Source organism: Amia ocellicauda, chromosome 8, assembly GCF_036373705.1.
Source record: "Amia ocellicauda isolate fAmiCal2 chromosome 8, fAmiCal2.hap1, whole genome shotgun sequence".
Taxonomy (NCBI): Eukaryota; Metazoa; Chordata; class Actinopteri; order Amiiformes; family Amiidae; genus Amia; species Amia ocellicauda.
Window position 1 is genome coordinate 15,899,287 of NC_089857.1, and position 14,149 is coordinate 15,913,435.

Sequence of the window (14,149 nt, forward strand, 5' to 3'; positions counted from 1 at the left end):
CCCTGCGCATGACGCATCCTCCACGGCTCCTCCGCAGGGCAGTTTAGCGAGAGCAGTAAGAGACTTACCCTGGCCAGGATGCTTGGGTCCACTGCCACCACCTCCGACAGACACTTCATGGCTTTTGTTCGAACAGCGATTGCGCTCTCGCCCAGGACTCGCAGGATCTGCAAAGACAGCCGTGACAAGGTGCTTTATTTCAAGCCCGTTTGATATTGTAATAAATCAGCAGGATGCGTTAATTATTTCATGAGAAACATTGTAATATATGTCAGCAGTTTCTCTGACAGGTGTGTCAATCCTGTTTCAACACACACACCGTGTTCCCATTACGATCTTGCTTCTTAAAAAGGTTAATTTGTTTTTTAATAACTGCTTGCTGCTCCTCCTACTTGTAAAACACATCTTTGTTCTACAGCCTATAACCTGAATACATTACTTTTTGAACTGAAGGAATACAACAAATAGAACGATGCCAGTCTGCTCTACAGTTTAGGGAATGTGAGAGACAAAAAGCTGCCTTTTAACATTTCCATTCAGACAGTTTATACAAGACCTGAGAAACACGTTTCCACGTACCTGTGTTAAATAAATATCGAAGCTCTGTGCAAACGGCCTCATGGAGGCCAAATATCGCACAATCAGACAGGAATCCTCGTAATCCACAGTGTCAGAGTTCATTCTGAGATACAAAACAAAGCCACATTATTTTCAATATGGTATGTGTACATACATTTTTAAAAATAACATTTTTATAAGCAGCTAGAAAAGAAATACATTCATATTTTATTTTTTTGGCCATTTAATTCCTAAGTCACAGATTGCTAATGCTGTGGCATGAGCCCCGTACTTCAGTGTGCTGAACTGTGATGGCGCCATTCGAATGATGGAGCGGAGAAACTTCTTGCGAGCCTCTGCCTTCTGCATGATCTCTCCGGTGGTCTCTATGTCCTTGGCGTGGTGCGTCCCCTCGGACGAATCCTCGTCCTTCTGGTTCTGCGTCTTCATCGCCTTTTCCGTCTCTGTTGTAGTGTCTCGGAACCACTGGGCGATGTAGAACTTCCGTGCAAACTGTGGAACGAGGAGGCGCATGTAAACACCCGTTCACCCCAGTCTCATACCTGAATGCAGTCCATTAAGTCAGTGGTCAGAATCACCTCCTTATATACTAGAGGTGTGCAGAATTGTGGTTATTTACAACCAAAAACACTCACAGCAGATGAGCAATTGCAGTTAAAGCCCTTGTACACAACTGTTGGTAACTCATTCCACTGTATCAAAGCCTCAGTGTCAAATACAACATTCAGCTTCTGTTACAATTCTTTTTAAGCGTGTTTCACTAATCGCTATTAACTGGGATTTGGTGCTTAAACTCTAATTAAATAACGCTCAAGTCGTACTGTCTCATATCTCAAACTGCAACACAGGTGATGTACTTACGACTAAGGATGGATCCGTCTCCACATTCTCATCCAGGTAATCCAGCAGGGTCTTCTGAAGCTGCTGTATCTCATCATTGCCGGCCGTCTGCATTACAGAGGTAACGGGAGAAATTAAGAGGATTAAAATAACTGCACCAACTGCAGGTCGAGGCACTATGAAATACACAGTTAGTATGGAGTGTGTGTCTGCAGACTACAGTCACACAGCTATGAAGGAGAGACTAGGTGGTGTCTGAGGATTGCATCACTGGTCTCAGGCCAAATGCAAGACTTCACTTTTACGCATTCTTGTCGGCCGCATTCACTACTGAGTTGAGGGATTTCCAGCTGAGTTTTGATAACATCCAAGCACAACTCCCCTCCGTAATTTGTTTAATGAACATAAAGCTAAATAATGCTAAATGCATGACATGTACCAGAAAATTACTTTACATCCCTTGACATGACCAAGAAGAAAGTAAATACAAAGCTTAGGTGGTTTCTGGATGACCTACAGCCATATTATCTTGGAAATATTTTTTAAAGCATATTTGCCATCACCTCTTTTGTTTATTCGCATTATAACAGCAGCAGCACCAGTTGGATTGAGCTCTGAAGATTCAATCCTCCTGTGATACGTGTCTGTACAGCGGCACTAGGCTGCTGGATTGCGCTGTAGAATGGTTTGATACACACCCATGTGGTTTCATTCCAGCATTTGAAATTGACCCAGTTACTCACTAACAAATGCAAATATTTGATATCTGATGTTAATTATACATTGTGTATATTACTTATTCCACGTGCATTTTATTTACTTTGTAGTGCATTTAGTCTTCCTAGAAAGGGGACCCATGTAAATGAGAATTTGCCTGCAGCCGCTATAAAGGACTACATGATTGACTGGTGGAAGAAATGAAAGTGCTCCTTTCATGAAAAATGATTTAAGGAGTTTTAAGTTGCAAGCTAAAAATACATACATGAAGGACTGATTCAAGATGGATAAGAAGAGGAGGATGTATTTAATATAAACGCATCCTTCACAAATCAGACAACACATGATGCTTGATAATACTACATATTCAGCAAAAGTATTTGAAGGGTCACCACCTGCAGCAGGTCATGCACCACCCTCACTGCTTTACCTGCTTCAGGATGCGATCGATCGAGCTCTGATCCATTTTGCTGGTCACCGCGTCCTTCCTGAGTCTTGCTGCGACGGTGCCCAGGTAGTCGAGCGAGGCCACCCTCAGTGCCATCTCGGTCTGCTTGTTACTGAACTGGTGCACCTGTAGACAGCAGGAAGGTTAGCATGACTGCGGGACCATTATTAAAATAACCCAGTACTGAAAGTAAGGCAGTAAATCCTGTTTTCTACTGAAACAATTTCACCCGTAACCTGTAATCTTTTTTTAATCCAGATGCAAAAAGCAGAAACATTTCAATTTAAAATGCAATGTTGCACTGAGATTGGAAAAGAGAGTGCAGTACACCATTTGGGTTATGTTGTTTTTTTGTTCCTCATTCCCAAACTATTTATTTTATATTAATGGCATTTCTATGTCACCCCTTATTTTTATTATGGCTCAAATCTATTGCGTACTGAATGTAGTAAGCATTTGTCATAAAGCAAAAAGAAAGCTTTTTCAATGTAATAGTGGGGCTCATAGGATTGATAATGAAAAGAACAGGAAAATGTGAAATGTAAAACCACGACTTCCCAAAGTAAATAAATATTAAAACAGTGGACAGACACTTCAGAAAGAGCTGCTGTGGGAGACTCCTCGACTTACCAGCAGTCTGCCCAGAAGACTAAGCAGCAGTTCAGCAGCAGGCCACTCGGGCTTGTTAACGGTGGACAGGAGATCCTGCACAAAATTCTCAAACAGCGGGCGGTAATCCTCCTCCCCCTGCTTACTGCCACACCTGCAATCAAGAGCACGAGCGTTGATAACCTCTCACAGAAACACACAAGTGTCCTAATGGTTTTGATCTTCACAGTATACTGAGCACTAAGTGTGAACTTGTTTTTCGAGGTAATGTTTTCAAACTAGCAGTATTATTCATGTGTCTGTATGAACTGTTCAATGCCTCTTTTGTTTCAGGCACTTGAATGCCACCAGACAGTACTAACTGCACAGAGAAGGTATAGAGTGAGTAACGCTGCATGAAATAAGAAAACGATAACCGTTTCAAAACATATTAAGTTAATATCCATACGACAGTTGAGTAGCAAGTAAACGTCACCCAACTTACTTTTTGAGGAAAACTGAGAGGAAGTTCTGAGCCGTCCTCATTGCAGTTTCGTAAGAATTTGTTATCAGGACGTCTTGATCAACCTGTTCCAAAGGGCAAGTTAAGGGAGAGGAGAAAATTGTTCATCAGGTGTCTAATAAAACCAGGAAATGAGGATCAAGGTTTTCATCGTCTGCTGAACACAGAAAATATGTACGCATTCAATAAATCACAAATGCTCTACTGAGCAATCTGCACTGCTAAATTAAATCTCGACCTTTAATCAGGCATAAAATGATGTCTAATACTTTTCTGTATTGTACCTTCACCCAGCCCAGCAACAGTCATTTGGATTATTACCTTTTTGTCATATTCATCTTCGCCATTCGAATCCTTCTCCGAGGGCAGGTGAACTACACACTGAATGAGCTGCAGGACCAGGGCAGTCACCATTTGAATGTACATGGGCTCTCCGTCAATATCGCTGCTGTTCAACCTGATCAAACAGACAATAATTAGTCGGCTGTAAACAAACAAACAAAAGGACAAAGGTCCCCTGAGAATTACTAGTCATGTTTGGGCTGCAGCTGGACATCCAAACAGGGCATGCATCTGCTCATTAAACCAAAATATATCTCAAATGTAAAAGATCTGTTCTATTAGCACACAAAGGTTCGGAAATGCAGCTCCCTTCTTTCCCTTCTGAAACATCCCGTGCCACAATCTAAGAAGCGCAGTACAATGATGAACACTGACCATAGAGATTAGTTAATTTGCTTCTGGGCAGTTCCTTTTTATGTGCCATTTAAAAAAGGGCCCTTTCCTTCTCAATCTAACTAATCACAACTGTGTCCACACTAAATTGCCCCTATTATGGTGATTTATTCTGACCAATAATGGCTCTAAACTTACATTTAACCCCTCTTAACACCCTCCTCAGGAGATAGCTCCTCCTCATTTCAATTGAGCCTCACTTTAACCCTCCTTTTATTTGTGAAAATACCACATTTGCAACAGGAAATTTGATAGTTTGCATAGGCTCTCTGCACCAATTCTGATAGCTGTGCAGCAGAAACAAATTACTATTTTGATGATCCTAAACAGGATACAAAGTTAATGTACAATTAACAATCATAAAAAATACAAACTAAAGTAGTTAGTAGCCAAAACAGACATCTTTGACCAGTTCCAGCTGGTTACCTGAAGTTCCTTAAGCTTCGTTTACTGGTTGGCAGTCTTGCCAGCGATGTAAAGATCTCCTCCAAGATCAGCTGTCTGTGCTTCTCGTATCGGGAAAACACCTGACAAGATTCAAGTTTAAACTTTAATACTTTATCCAGCAATGCATATATATCTATATACCGTAAAACTTCCAATACTCGCCAGGTTGATTTGCATAATCAACAAACAAAAGCCGGTCTCTAATAAACGCCGGGTTACGCATCTTTGTTTTCAGTAAATATATATACTGCATATTAATTGAAAACACCATCACGTTAACTATATATATATATATATATATATATATATATATATATATATATATATCACACACACACACACACACACACACACACACTCACCTAAAGGATTATTAGGAACAGCATACTAATACTGTGTTTGACCCCCTTTCGCCTTCAGAACTGCCTTAATTCTACGTGGCATTGATTCAACAAGGTGCTGAAAGCATTCTTTAGAAATGTTGGCCCATATTGATAGGATAGCATCTTGCAGTTGATGGAGATTTGTGGGATGCACATCCAGGGCACGAAGCTCCCGTTCCACCACATCCCAAAGATGCTCTATTGGGTTGAGATCTGGTGACTGTGGGGGCCAGTTTAGTACAGTGAACTCAATTTCATGTTTAAGAAACCAATTTGAAATGATTTGACCTTTGTGACATGGTGCATTATCCTGCTGGAAGTAGCCATCAGAGGATGGGTACATGGTGGTCATAAAGGGATGGACATGGTCAGAAACAATGCTCAGGTAGGCCGTGGCATTTAAACGATGCCCAATTGGCACTAAGGGGCCTAAAGTGTGCCAAGAAAACATCCCCCACACCATTACACCACCACCACCAGCCTGCACAGTGCTAACAAGGCATGATGGATCCATGTTCTCATTCTGTTTACGCCAAATTCTGACTCTACCATCTGAATGTCTCAACAGAAATCGAGACTCATCAGACCAGGCAACATTTTTCCAGTCTTCAACTGTCCAATTTTGGTGAGCTTGTGCAAATTGTAGCCTCTTTTTCCTATTTGTAGTGGAGATGAGTGGTACCCGGTGGGGTCTTCTGCTGTTGTAGCCCATCCGCCTCAAGGTTGTACGTGTTGTGGCTTCACAAATGCTTTGCTGCATACCTCGGTTGTAACGAGTGGTTATTTCAGTCAAAGTTGCTCTTCTATCAGCTTGAATCAGTCGGCCCATTCTCCTCTGACCTCTAGCATCAACAAGGCATTTTCGCCCACAGGACTGACGCATACTGGATGTTTTTCCCTTTTCACACCATTCTTTGTAAACCCTAGAAATGGTTGTGCATGAAAATCCCAGTAACTGAGCAGATTGTGAAATACTCAGACCGGCCCGTCTGGCACCAACAACCATGCCACGCTCAAAATTGCTTAAATCACCTTTCTTTCCCATTCAGACATTCAGTTTGGAGTTCAGGAGATTGTCTTGACCAGGACCACACCCCTAAATGCATTGAAGCAACTGCCATGTGATTTGTTGGTTAGATAATTGCATTAATGAGAAATTGAACAGGTGTTCCTAATAATCCTTTAGGTGAGTGTGTGTATATATATATATATATATATATTTTGCAGTGATTGAACTGTCAATTGCGACAAACAATGCATTAATGAAGTATAATGTTGGTTTGGTTTACAGCGTATTTCCACAGTTTTGTTGAAGTGCTTTTTGTTTATTTAGCAAGAGTTCAAAGTATATCGAATCTTAGACTGCTAACAAAATTACCGGTATCTTGTTTTCAATCCATTGTGTAGTTCACCATATACTGAATGTGATTTTGTTTGCATCTTTGGAAAGCATTTAATTCATGTTTTATGGTATACAGCTCTGGAAAACATTAAGAGACTACTGCAAAATTATCAGTTTCTCTGGTTTTACTATTTGTAGATATGTGTTTGGGTAAAATGAACATTTTAACTACCGACAACATTTCTCACAAATTCCAACTAAAATATTGTCATTTAGAGCATTTATTTGCAGAAAATGACAACTGGTCAAAATTACAGTTGTTAGACCTCAAATAATGCAATGAAAATAAGTTCATATTGATATTCAACACGATACTGATGTTTTAACTTGGGAAGAATTCAGAAATCAATATTTGGTGGAATAACCCTGATTTTCAATCACAGCTTTCATGCATCTTGGCATGCTCTCCACCAGTCTGTCACATTGATGTTGGGTGACTTTATGCCACTCCTGACACAAAAATTCAAGCAGCTTGGCTTTGTTTGATGGCTTGTGACCATCCATTGTCCTCTTGATCACGCTCCAGAAGTTTTCCATGGGGTTCAGGTCTGGAGATTGGTGGTCCTCCATCCACACCTTGATTGACCTGGCTGTGTGGCATGGAGCATTGTCCTGCTGGAAAAACCAATCCTCAGAGTTGGGGAACATTGTCAGAAGGACAAGAAGGAAGTAGGTTTTCTTCCAGGACAACCTTGTACGTGGCTTGATTCATGCGTCCTTCACAAAGACAAATCTGCCCGATTCCAGCCTTGCTGAAGCACCCCCAGATCATCACCCATCCTCCACCAAGTTTCACAGTGGGCACGAGACACTGTGGCTTGTAGGTCTCTCCAGATCTCGGTGTAGGGCAAAACTGAAAATCGGACTCATCTGAGAAGATGACCTTACTGCAGTCCTCTACGGTCCAATCCTTATGGTCTTCTGCAAACCTCAGCCTGGCTCTTCTTTGCTTCTCATTGATCAAGCGATTTTTTCTAGTTTTGTACGACTTCAGCCCTGCCCCTAGGAACCTGTTTCGAACCGTCCTCACCGTGCACTTCACCCCAGCTGCCATTTGCCATTCTTTTTGTCGGTCACTTGATGTCATCCTACGGTTGTTGAGTGACATTCGAATGAGTTGGCGGTCATCCCGGTCAGTGGACAGACGTTTTTGCCCTCTACCGGTCTGTAGCTTTGTTGTCCCCAATGTCTGCTGCTTGTTCTCTTGAAACGCCGTCTTTGAAATTTAAAGGATGGAAGCAACCCGACGCTCACTGTATCCCTCTGCCAGTAAAGCCAGAATTGAACCCTTCTTTTCCTCACTCAGAACTTTCCTTTTCAACTGTTTTGGTATGGTCAGTAGTTATTTTGATTCCAATTAGAGTAGAGTAGAGATGCTGATTTAAGAAACAAATTGCAGTGGTCTCTTATTTTTCTTCCAGAGCTGTATTTTATATATATATATATATATTTATTTATTTATTTTTCTCTTAATCAGTTGAACATTTACTCAAGAATTAAGGTTCGTTAATAAGCATCAAATTACTTACAGCAGTCACCAACTTGATGGCACACAGCTGCAGCTCACTGACACCTTCTACAAAAAATGGTGTGATTCCCATTGAAGAAACCTACAGAAGGAAAAAGGAAGACATTACAGAGAATACAGATTTTCAGTGTCACACCTACAGGGGACGCAAGACTAGATAAGGACAGTGTTTGAAACCACAGGACATGCTTTTCTCTGTGACCACGTCTAGATAATGCATTTCCCACAATCAGGCTTCACACACAGATCTGAGGGGAAATCCCATTCTGTTTCTTGCACGATAGCAGCACACACAATGCACAATATCAAATGTCAGAACGTCGGTCTGGTACGAACACAGAACTCTTGTCAGACCCTGAATCTCACTCTTCTTCCATGCAATTATAAAAGCCCTGGGAGAGGACAGCAGGCGCTGGTTGGGCCCTTACCTGCAGAATGGTGGTGTCTGTGAGCAGCTGGATCTCCAGCAGCTCAGAAATGTTGCTGACAATATCGCACACTTTGTTGTACAGCATCACAATGACCCGCTGCTTGTGGGTGGAGCACTTTGCACGCTTGGCCTTAGAACTCAACAAGCCACCTGTTGAAGTGGAGGATGAAAAGGTTAAACTATACATGAAGGCAATCAGTCATTCGAAAGAAGAGTAAGGGACTCTTCCTGAAAAACAATCCCTAGAAAAGGATGATCAGTATGTATTCCTATTGCCTGTTGCTGTAATGGTAACAGGATCAATCCAGGAGGAAGAGGCTCACCTCCATGGGGGTCCACTCTGTAGACCGGGTCGTACTGGGGGTAGAGAGTGTTCTGCAGGTGGAATTTAGTGTACTGAAGGACCCTCTCTATGACGTCCTCTATATACACTGCTTTGGGCATGTGGTGGGAAGTCATGATGTTGAGAGCCGTGAGGCAGGCGTCCGCAGACTTGGTCACTCTCTCCATGATCAGATCCCGCCACAGCTTCTCCTCATCCTCGGTTTCGTTGTCCTGAGAGGAAATGGGTGCAATGAGACAAATGCTATGCTCCCTCCCATCTCTTTTGTTAATGTTAAAAATAAGTCACAAAACATACCATCACCAGTGTCATACAGTTCACCTTAACCCACATGTTAGGGAGTCAATTATTAATTATCCATCACATTTGTTTTTCCTAAATGCATAAACAGCTAGTTGACATTGAGTAAAGAAAGGTCATGTGATCAGTAATTCAACACTACACAGGGGAAGCAAAGGTGCTCTGGCCTATAACTGGTAGGGCATCGAGAATGTTTTCCCCCAGAGTTGCTGGAGCGGTGGGCCTGTAAGGAGCTGCCCAGTGCTTTTCTCCAATCCTAAATCATTGTGATATTTGAGACACTGCATACTGTGAAGTTGGCATAGAGGGGGACAATAATAGAACTATACATATCAACCAATAAGCAAATTCAAACTTTACTGTGTCAATATCTAATTAAAATACTATTTTTAGAATTCAAATATTGGAAAACAAAAATGATAAAGACAACTTACATGGTTCATGAGTGTGGAAAGTTTTGATCCATCTTGTATATTTTTCTCCAAAATATTTAACACCTTCACCAATTTATCAGATGGAAGCTGTAAAATAAAAGTTTTATTGTAACTACTTCATTAACATAAAACACGTTATAACAGTGAATATATATATTTTTTTTTATTTGGTTTTTTTCAATCTTTCTCCTTCACAATAATAAATCCATGTATTCAATTTGAAGAAAATTAGAGATAAAATGCAGACTATAAGTCAATTAAATAAACTAAATAACCAACAACCATGTTCTTTCATATTTCTCATCATGACCGTCAAACCGTACGTACCCTGCAAGTGATTCCCATAGCTTTGATTTTAGCAGATTCACTTCCCAGTTCACTGAGCTGATGCTTCCCCAACAATAACTCCTGTGGAATTTCATCATCATCCGCTGTCAGAAAAGTGATTTTGTGTTAATTCAAAGGTGTTTTATGGGTTTCTATATGTCAAAATTAAAAAAAAAAAAAAATGTGCAAAACTACTGAGTCTACCAAGATAGGAAAAAATAAATGCAAATCTCGCTCGCCTGGAAGGATCACATCAACATGAATAAGGATGGGAACCTGCCAGGCAACATTTTCACAAAAAAATCAGCATGTGGATTGTTACAGATTGTTTTATACAATGTTTTAAATTTATATATATATATATATATATATATATATATATATATATATAATTAAATCATTCATGATGTTCTGCTGAGCCTGAACTGAAGCTAAAAACCAAACAGGAAGTGTGGATGTGGCCTGTACTGTCTGGGATGTTAAGTAAGTTTTTCTAACCATCTTTGTGGCCTGGATCTTACAACAAAACATTTTACATGCATGCCCACTGGAATGTTTCTATATGAGGTTGGCATTTGATTCTGAAGTGCACTTCAGAATGGGCAGATTAATATAATTCAACTGATTTAAACATTAAACAATTGAAACCAAGTACCCAAAGCATTGAAGTCCATGTCTTCCAAGTTCTCCAAGATGTTGTCAACACTGGCAGAGAACCTCTTAAACGTTGACGAATCCATCATTTCTTGAATAAATATGAATACATTAATAAATAACACTTGGAAGATGTTAATGTCAAGATAATGACAAACTATTTTGAAGGACAGTTTAAAATACCTTCCGGTGTCAGTTTAGGTTCATACGCTTTCCTCTTCTTTTGTTTTTCCTTCTTCTTCATCTTTCTGGCAACTGAAAGACAGAGCAAACTGTTCAGAGAAGCGGTGTCCCGAGCAGGTCTTCAGCAGAGTAAAAGAAGAAAACTTACATTCGTCTGAATAAAGATTGGTTAGAGAGATCAACCTTTTTTCCCGCCATTATCTCCTCAACCTGTAACGCTAAAACAAACATAAAAAAACATTTACATTTATCTAGTGGGTTAATAAATCATAGTGTATCCTCAAATCACTGAATTAATCAGTGCAGACAATGGCTCCTTTGCCAATTAATGGTGTAATTAAATCTCTGAAGAGCTCGGTTGCAATATTGAGCCAAATCCTACAGCTCTCAGAGACCACAGCAACTTCTGTTGGGCTGGAGACAAAGTTGAGGAGGTGCCTGAATGTCCATAAAAGGGAACTGCTTTTGGAATTGGCTGCATTTTAGATCAACCAATATAAATCTACATATATCCTTAGCCTATTACAATGTTTAGTTCAATTAACTTAATTACAGACCGCTAAGATACCAAACTCTATGCATTATTAACATTATATTATAATGGAGGGGTACTTTGTATGAGAAATACCAATCACCTGCTGGCAATCAGTCAGTGCTGTAATCCAGCTCATCCTACAAGTACCCTGTGCGAGTCTAAATGTGAATTTGCATATAGAGCACCGTCAGAATGTGTAGTAGTTCATTAGAAGACTGAATGTTAAATCGACTGAAATAGCTGATATGGCAGCAATCACACTAAAAAGGCTCCTGGAATTATGGAAGGAAGATCTTGAATTCGTTTTCAGACATTTTTAAACCCAACCCTGCTTCCATCAAGAACCGGATTTCGCCAGTCACTCTTCACTTCACTGAAAAGATTACTTGCCCAGTTGATCAAAATCGTAGATTAGAACAACATTACACATTACTGGAAAAACATGCGGGATTAGCGCTCTCTAGGAAAAGGGCCACCTATCCCTGTTCTGTTGGTTACAAGCAAAGCTGGACAGAGTAAACTACTGCGCAACAGCTAGGCTCCCAAACGAGGGGACACCCTGCTGCGCACACAGCTGCGCCTCTAGAAAAGGAACTCCAGTGCTGTAGGCGCAGCAAGCTGTGGCCAGGTTTGCACTCACGGTCACTCAGGCTGGGCAGCGGCGAGTCCTCCTCCGAGTCATCGGGGCTGCGCTCACGGTAGCGGCTGCCCGAGCTCCTGCGGCCCTCATGGAAGTGCCCACCCTTCCGGTGCTCCCCCGAACCCCGGCGCTCCCGCTCCTCGCACTCCCACGTCTTGTCGCGGTCCTTTCGTTGTCGCTTTCGGGCAGCTAGAATTACAAAAAAAGTATTGTTAATAAATCAAAAAACAATCAAAAAGTTGTCAAACTCATGAACTTAGATATAAGCAGTGAGGCTAAATGAAAGGACATGCTATAGTCTATGCGGAGGTTTGGCTTTTTGAGAATTCACTGGTTAGTTTTGTTGATGATCGTAAAACTACAATTTCTAAAGTCTGGGAACATATTTATTGATGAATTAAGCAAGTTAATTAAATTCTTCCAAATTCTTAGTACATGGACTTACAAATGCTGCTGGACTGGGGATCTCCGGGATCAGGAGACCCCCAAACCACTTCGGACAAGTTATATCAACAGGGTGAGTGAGCATCGCAGCCAGGATTCAAATGAACCACTCACAGTGTGTCCCCTCTGCACTATGGGCTCAGCTCTTATCATTCACATGAGCTCAGCTCTGAGATGCATCTGTAGCAATGAACATTCCCCAGCTGTTTTCTACTTACACTCAACGGTTTCCTCGATCTCCTCGTCCGAGCTGACCTCTGCATATTTTGGCTTCTCGTTGACAGTGGTGCGCTTCCGCTTGTTCATCTTCACCCGCTCACACAGTGGCATGGTCGACTCAATCTCTGCCAGCAGCTCGGGGGGCAGCTCCTTCAGCACCGACTGGTCTATCCCACCTGAAGGCAAAAACCAGAAGCCCATCAGCTAAGGCCTCAGTCCTGGCTGACCCTTTCATTGCAATAACCAGTTTAAGGATTTCCCCAATACTACATTTGCCCTCTTATACAAACACTACTGCATCCACTGATCTAGGACACCAAAGACCCCCTGCCCACACACACACAGACAGACAGTGTTGTCTTGTTGTATTGCAAACATGAAGGTGTTGGGAAGTGTAAATGCTAATTATAATTCAACTTCTCTTGGGCAAGGGGTGCTCAAGAGTGCACATGGAGAAGTTCAGAACTTACGGTTTTCACCGTTAACTGTTTGATTTAATACACACAACCCTCTGGGCAGCCCAGTGCCCTGAAGTTTAATTATTGGAGCTTAATAGTATGACCAGCTGATCACCTATGCATGTCGATTCTAATACTGCGATCTTTAAGGTAAAATTGGCCTTAGCAGGGTAGTTAAAAGGCTTAAAATGTATCTTTTAAAGCTGTAACAAAAGTTGAGAATGTAGCATCAGGTCACAATTCAATTAACATTTGCTCAGCTTTGTCTTCTAAAGTCTGTTCAGTGCCATTTGTGAGTATCAAAAGTTAAAAAGGTAGTGCTATCCAATTATTGATACTGCATCCACCATAATTTGTAGTCTGATCTTATTTTAACCCCCTTTTAACAAAACAGTTATTCTTCCAATTTACAAACCCCAACTGGAAAGAAGTACAAGGTTTTGGCAACAGTGATGTTAATTGGCTAATTACTTTTTGGGTCAACTCCCCCGATATCTCGCTTATGCTGTTGTTTCCAGTGTCAATTCTCAAAAAGAACCGTGACTTCCTATATATCTGATGCAAGCTGGGACGAGAGTAGTGGAGGAGGCAGTCAGGTCACAAGTGAGCTATGGTTAGGATATGCAGCTGTAAGATCCGATACCTCCAAACTTAAAACCAAGAACAGCAAATTGAATGGCATTTTACATCAGATGTTATCCAGCCTTATCTGACAGATCACAGGGCACGCTTGCAGACCAGACTAGCAATGGCACAGCACAAATACAGCCAATGATACTCCAATAATAAACGTAATAACGTGGTGTGACCTCTCCTTGGTAGAACAGATCTAACAATTGTGTTTCTAATACAATTTAAATTCAAAGCTGAAAGTTTCTGCCAATTGTAGCACATGAATGCATTATAGAACGATAGCAGTACATTACAAAGATTGCATTATCTATGGAAGATTTCAGTGTTGGATTCTGACAGTAACCATTTCATTTTCATGC

General features: G+C 41.1%; 1 protein-coding gene across 6 annotated transcripts in view; it reads right to left on the reverse strand.

Moving 5' to 3' along the window:
* The window catches only part of nipbla (NIPBL cohesin loading factor a), a 70,795-nt gene that overhangs the window by 10,159 nt on the left and 46,487 nt on the right, over positions 1 to 14,149 (reverse strand). For all 6 annotated transcript variants that reach the window (XM_066712186.1, XM_066712182.1, XM_066712185.1 and 3 more), the window contains 18 exons: positions 12,699 to 12,875; positions 12,037 to 12,225; positions 10,862 to 10,933; positions 10,680 to 10,769; positions 10,025 to 10,128; positions 9,698 to 9,784; positions 8,944 to 9,175; positions 8,619 to 8,770; positions 8,192 to 8,272; positions 4,857 to 4,957; positions 4,017 to 4,152; positions 3,678 to 3,760; positions 3,215 to 3,347; positions 2,567 to 2,710; positions 1,441 to 1,527; positions 851 to 1,071; positions 580 to 682; positions 69 to 167 (listed from right to left, as the gene is read on the reverse strand). In XM_066712186.1, the coding sequence (XP_066568283.1) occupies positions 69 to 167; positions 580 to 682; positions 851 to 1,071; positions 1,441 to 1,527; positions 2,567 to 2,710; positions 3,215 to 3,347; positions 3,678 to 3,760; positions 4,017 to 4,152; positions 4,857 to 4,957; positions 8,192 to 8,272; positions 8,619 to 8,770; positions 8,944 to 9,175; positions 9,698 to 9,784; positions 10,025 to 10,128; positions 10,680 to 10,769; positions 10,862 to 10,933; positions 12,037 to 12,225; positions 12,699 to 12,875 (2,291 nt within the window). The remainder of the gene's footprint in view (positions 1 to 68; positions 168 to 579; positions 683 to 850; positions 1,072 to 1,440; positions 1,528 to 2,566; positions 2,711 to 3,214; positions 3,348 to 3,677; positions 3,761 to 4,016; positions 4,153 to 4,856; positions 4,958 to 8,191; positions 8,273 to 8,618; positions 8,771 to 8,943; positions 9,176 to 9,697; positions 9,785 to 10,024; positions 10,129 to 10,679; positions 10,770 to 10,861; positions 10,934 to 12,036; positions 12,226 to 12,698; positions 12,876 to 14,149) is intronic.